The sequence below is a fragment of the Oncorhynchus mykiss genome, chromosome 18 (genome assembly GCF_013265735.2).
Source record: "Oncorhynchus mykiss isolate Arlee chromosome 18, USDA_OmykA_1.1, whole genome shotgun sequence".
NCBI lineage: Eukaryota > Metazoa > Chordata > Actinopteri > Salmoniformes > Salmonidae > Oncorhynchus > Oncorhynchus mykiss.
Window position 1 is genome coordinate 42,008,594 of NC_048582.1, and position 6,001 is coordinate 42,014,594.

General features: G+C 40.7%; 1 protein-coding gene across 2 annotated transcripts; it reads right to left on the reverse strand.

Annotated features, from left to right (window-relative positions):
- Positions 1 to 1,255: 1,255 nt before the first annotated feature.
- LOC110496289 (protein JTB) lies at positions 1,256 to 5,521 on the reverse strand. 2 transcript variants are annotated; one of them, XM_021572103.2, is made up of 6 exons: positions 5,369 to 5,521; positions 4,143 to 4,330; positions 4,014 to 4,054; positions 3,581 to 3,666; positions 3,015 to 3,091; positions 1,256 to 2,692 (listed from the first exon to the last, which is right to left on the reverse strand). In XM_021572103.2, the coding sequence occupies exons 2-6, from the start codon at positions 4,238 to 4,240 to the stop codon at positions 2,536 to 2,538; spliced, it is 459 nt and encodes a 152-aa protein (XP_021427778.1). In that variant the 5' UTR covers positions 4,241 to 4,330; positions 5,369 to 5,521; the 3' UTR covers positions 1,256 to 2,535. The 2 variants fall into 2 exon arrangements, with proteins under 2 accessions (XP_021427778.1, XP_021427777.1); XM_021572102.2 differs by having other exon boundaries at positions 3,015 to 3,094.
- Positions 5,522 to 6,001: the final 480 nt, after the last annotated feature.

Below are 6,001 nucleotides of genomic sequence, written 5' to 3' on the forward strand. Positions count from 1 at the left end.
CTGCCATTTCACCGGATGTTGTCAAATTGATCCCGTTAACGGGATTTGAGCCATAAGAAACAGGAAGATTACTGTGCAGAGGACAGTGATCGTGTCGGTAATCGACATCGAGACAAAATATTGTTTGGGGACAACGGAGTCAAACGACTCAACATTTGACCAGGAATCCGCTCAGCACCTTGGAGAGTTCTCGCGTGTTGTGAATCGCGTGGCGTGTACAGATCAGCAGCGCAACTGTCTGACCACTGTGGAAATTACCATGAAATTCATCAGTGTATCATTTCTGCTGTGTTGTGCACTTTCTGTCTGTTGGAGTAGAGGCAAGATTACCAGACGTCCCGTCGTTGGAAACGCGTGACTCACACAAGCATAAACTGGTAAATTAGGTTAGGTATCCTGGCTATGATTCAAACAGCATAGTCATTTGATAAGGTTAAGAGAATAACTTAATGCTACAAATCAATTGTCTAGTATAATTGTTTAATGGTAAGAGTATGATGATTTTTATTATGGTCTCGGCCCCAATGTAGCTGTCATTTTCACTCTTCTATTCTAGTTCCAAGATAGGGGACAGCTTCAGACGGAATGGTCTTCCTAAGTTTTGAGAAATACGTTCAACTGCATTCCTGGAGTATCTCAACGTTACGCAGAAAGCGAATCACAATTATTGTACATTATGGTCTGTAACTAACCACAGGCTTAGGCCTATCTTATATGCTTCATAGAGCTGCTTTTTTGTTGAGTCGTTTTGTATCAAAAAATATATATATAAAAAAATATGCAGTTGGACAAGTTGTTTTTAGTAGCCTAACCCTGTCTCCTTTCCTAATTTTTGTATTTTATAAACTAAGGGCCCAATCAAAACCTTTAACCAGGTTCCTGGGATATCCCAGTTAAGCCCACCAGCTCCAAGTTTCTCTAGTTGCCTTCAGTTTGATTCTGTGGTACTAGAGCAGCATCTAGTGGTTACTCGGAAACCCACACCAACTTCAGTGCCCTTGTTTGGTTATTGCAATCGCTCACAAACAAAATCAACAAAGGAATCAACTTTGTCATTTACTTTTCTCTTTTAGTGCAATTGCAACATGGGCAAGCACTGTTCTGTCAAAGATGGAGCTCAACATGGCCACATTTGCTGCTGTCCAAGAGAGTCTGGAGCTCAATCTAGATTGCCCATGTCAGTTGTGCTGTTTTGTCTCCCTCAAACCATTGTTAACAAAACTGCACATTTTCAAGTGAAAAATACAATGAATGCTTTCCTGGTACATCAAAGTGTATTGATACGAATACTGTAGGCTAAGTTGACTCTGGGAAGCATCTTTTTCATATTCAACTTGTGTTGTCCCTTATATCCCTGAAAAGTGGACTTAATTACAACAAAAACCCAGATTCCCCCCCCCATTTATTTTGTAATCTGTCAGCTGCTGAGGTTTGAAAACATCTTACACCTTTCCTAAAAATACATTATCTACAGTTGAAATGTAAAAATATGATAAAATCATTAGTTTGCCAAGATTTTCCAGATTTGTTCAATCACTAAGCTCAGAGACCAACCAACATTAAAAAAAAGAGTCACAATCAGTGGAAATCCAACAGTTTTTAAAATGAATGTGTGTCGTGTATATTGGAAACTCTATAGCCTATCAAAAACACTAGTAGTCAAATGTTAGTGTTTGCATTTAGAACCATGTCTGCAATGGAATCTCCAAACACACAAGATTTCACAACATAGTGATTGTAGACTTTCGGTAGAACACCAATACTGAAATTTGGAAATATGAAACCAGCATTGCAGCATGACACTCATGCTCCAGTACACAATAACACTATGCAAACCCATCCCCTTTTTTTTTTTTTATGTAACCTTTATTTAACTAGGCAAGTTAGTTAAGAACAAATTCTTATTTATGCCCCAATAAGACTTATTTTTGATCCATTCGAGTCACAGACCTAGTTATTAGTCCATGTTTCCAAGTGAGACAGGGCATTTGACACTATATTATATTCTTGGTTCTCTCAGAGAACAGAAACATGTGCCAGAAACTTGTTTGCCATTTGTCAGACAATTCTGTATACAGGCAAAAAAATAAAAAATTCAAACGTAATTAAAGAACCATGTATGTGGCTTAAACGAATCCATCAATTGTCTTCTACTTAGAATGCAGCCAGTTCCCAACATTCATAAATTTCACAGACTTTGTCTAGATCAAAGTAACGCAAGTTCACTGCTCAGAAGAGCCATTCCCTTTAGGGATATTAATTCCATTGACAAAACGCCAGACACTGTTCATCATTTGTCCTTTGGCAGGGTTATAATTAGGGCTGGAGTTTCATTGTCAATCTTGATTTAATTTTCATTTCTTCAATAACAAAATTTAGAAACCGTTTTCCAGTAAGCCTGGCCCATTGTCGGATATACCGTTCTCCAGACCTCCATGCTGTTGAAATTCATTGTCTCTGTTCATTCTTAAGAGTTTGAAATGAGCTGAGCGACTATGTTGAGGTCTATTAGTCTCTTCACTCTGGTGTACTGTGCTAGATGGACTCGATCTGCCTGCGGACTTTCTCGGAGGCAAGCCGGTCCAGCGAACGTTGCCTAGCGACCACTACGAGGGCGAACAGTATGGTAAGGCCCAACATGGCTCCCTCAAACTTCCAGAAAAGGTGTTCCTCCATCAGGGTAGAGCGGCAGCTATGCGCAGGAGGGAAACAAGCGTCTTTATTATGGAAATATTAGCTTGACTGAATAGTATTTCTGATATGTAAAAATCATAAATAGAGCTTCATTCAAACTTAAATCAGTCTGTGTAGTAGTCTAAACATTTGAGTTTGTCTCCTGTAATCTATGATGAGAAAGTGCTTCATAGTGTACTTTTTATTATTAGTCAACTGTTTACTCAGGTTAATTACATTCAATTCACACAAGATCTGGATCCAACCTGTCAAATCAAGAGATCGCTCGGCATCACAGCAAAGATCGCAAAGAAATGTCAATAGCAGCTGTAGGGACTCACCTCTTGTACTCGTCTTTATTAGACTTGGTGCAGTTGATCCTCTCCACGTATCCCGTCTGAGTACATGCTGCCCATGACTTCTAGAGTGAGGACAGGATGGTTAAGGGTGCCTAGTCTACCAACTGTCAAATGATGCATCAACAAACACAAAACAATGTTTTAATTACAGTAATGTGTTGGTGGAAGGTGCAAGGCAATTTGATGGGTTTACACCGAATTTACAAGTCCAACAGAAAAGTTGGGGAGAGGGTTCTATTTTGGCTGGGAAGCATCCTAAACCAGATTACAATACCAGTGTTCTCTTTCACTGAGCTATCTCAAAATCTGTCCACTTTAAAATCAGATACGAGTATCTAAGTTTCTCTATAGCTTACAGTTAAAAGGCCTTGTTGCAGCTTGAAGTCCACTGTCATAAGCAACCATTTGGACTGTGAGGTGGCATAAACCATGACTACATTAATGGCATACATTCACATCACCCAACAATAAACTATCTATTAAGCAGAGAACTATTGGAGGACGAAAGGAAGTGTGGGGAGGGAGATGGACAAAGAGAGAGATCTCACCGACTGGAAAGCGTCGCACCGGGAGCATTCCACCGCAACCACAAACTCCTCCATCTGCCAACAGGGGGTGGTTACCGGCCTGGCCACTAGAAGACAGGCAAAACAAAAAGCCTTGAATCAGTATCTGAAAAGGGCTGAGAATAGTTTTGACAGAAATTGTGCTTAATGACAGAAATTGTGCTTAATGACACGAACAGAGGCACACATTTTCTTATCCTGACAGGAGTCAAGCAAACTGGAGCTTCTACTGGAACATTGATATATGTTGCAAATAGTAGATGCACATATCAGCCCCACGCACAAACATTTGCTTCTCCGTGAAACATGTTGCTAACTTGCTATACTAAAAATGTATGAGCACTCATTTGTGTTTGCAGCACCACATCAATCCTGTTCTCCAACTCATTCTTAAATACAGATAAAAGTATAGTACCTGTGGTCTTCTCCTCACTCAGCAGAGCTGCACCAAACACTCTGAAAGAGACAGTAATGACAGTTAATGCGTTATGCTCTGCATTGCTTCAGAGCTTATCAGCAAGAAGTACAACACCAGTACACTCACCTGAGAGACACCAAACCCCAGAAGAGTGCATGCAAAGCCAGGACTCTGGGCCTCAAGCACAACATGGGGATTCTGCAATCGCTCTCCATCCTCCCCATGCAGGTGTGTGAGATGTGTGCCACAATTACAACCAAGGCTGGAAGCTTGTCATAGTGGAATTATCCTCTATGGTCCAAAATGGCTGATACCTGTCACACAATCAAATGACCACTAAGAGACAAACAATGGGCAAGGGCGATGCTCATGTTCAACAACTAAACACCTCTTTATCCCTTTTATAATTAGCAACCACTAAGACACTGTTTAAAGGTCAAAGAAGCTTATCTAGTTGCCACTGTTAATCTCATTACATGTCCAATTGAAGCATGCTGGTTCAAGTTCAACTGTGTCTAGAGCTGGACCTCAGACCTCTGTCTTCCAGTCCCCCCCACACACACACACACACAGTAACAGCGTAGGTCGACTGTGGACACCTAACGTTACTTCTGTGGGGAAGGTCTGCTGCTAAACAGCTGTAACCGACTTCATGATGAATACATTAGCCAGGTGTGGTTTATCCAGCAATTTATCTCTGAACTCACCAGTGAATGAGACAATGCAGTAAATATTTCAACAGTCAACTGGACTTCAACCTTGATCTCATCTTTCCATTAGCGATATTAGGTAGCTCCTTAACATTGTGAGCAAAGCGGATAACGCGGGTCGCTTTTAGGGAGTGCAGTTGTGGCCAACTAACGTTAGCTGGCTAACAGCTGGAAACAGTTACAACGCTAGCTAAGTTAGTTAACTATTATCAGTTATATAGTGAGAAGATGGCATAATAGCACACTCACCAAAAGCCCTTATACAAATGCTGAAAGCATTTAACGTAAAAACCACGCCTGGCCAATGTATGCATCACGAAGCTAGCTAGCTGTTAGCTAGGTAACGTCAATAGTAAGCTGGGTTCTCTTTTTTTGACAACGTGAAGGTAATAATTCGTTTAGGCACTAACTAACCAAGTTAGCTACATGACATACCAAAGCAGATGATTAGCAGCTGGCTATTTTGTTCCAAATAGTCTCGCTATGTTAACTACTTACTCTACGTTAGCTAGTAACAACGTTATAGAGTGAGAAGATGGCTAGCCAGCATAACTCACCAAAAGCCCTTCTCATACACATGCGGAAAGGATTTAACATAAAAATGTACCCTTAGATTACGATATTATTCGTTGAAAAACAAACCTTAACAGATGTCGAACAAATTGTTGGTGTAATTAGGTTGCTTTTTCTTTCAGTTCCCGAGTAGCCGTCCAGTGGAGAAGAGCACAGCCATTTTGAGTCATGTTGTAAACGCTGATGAATACGCACGTCATCAAATGCGTTGCACCCGGTCCCAGTACCAACAGCGCCCCCTAGCACTCGTCTTGAAAGCAGGCCTTTAATAACCTGTGTCTAGGTCTGCTGCTAGTGAAAGAACTGGAAAACAATTTATATGACAAATGATGTTGGATAACTGAAATGACTAGGGGCCCAGTCTGCCCAGATGATGACCAACTCTACTCTATTACACTTTCATTCAAAGGTATCTTTTGGGCATACATTGGCCTTATGTATAATATTGCTCTGTAGTATCTAACTTGATATTTGATCATGTCAGATCAAATGTAGGCCTACTTCATTTCCAGTTGACCGTAGCCAATGCACGTCCCCAATACCTGCCCTTATGGGGGAAAAAAAAACTGTAGTATAACTGTATTGAGAGTGCAGTGTAACTGCAGTATGCTTCAAATACTGCTTCCAAAATAACCGTTTTTTGTACTGCATTAATTTTGCAGTGTGTCTGCAGTTACAGTGCAGCATAACTGCTGTTCAACT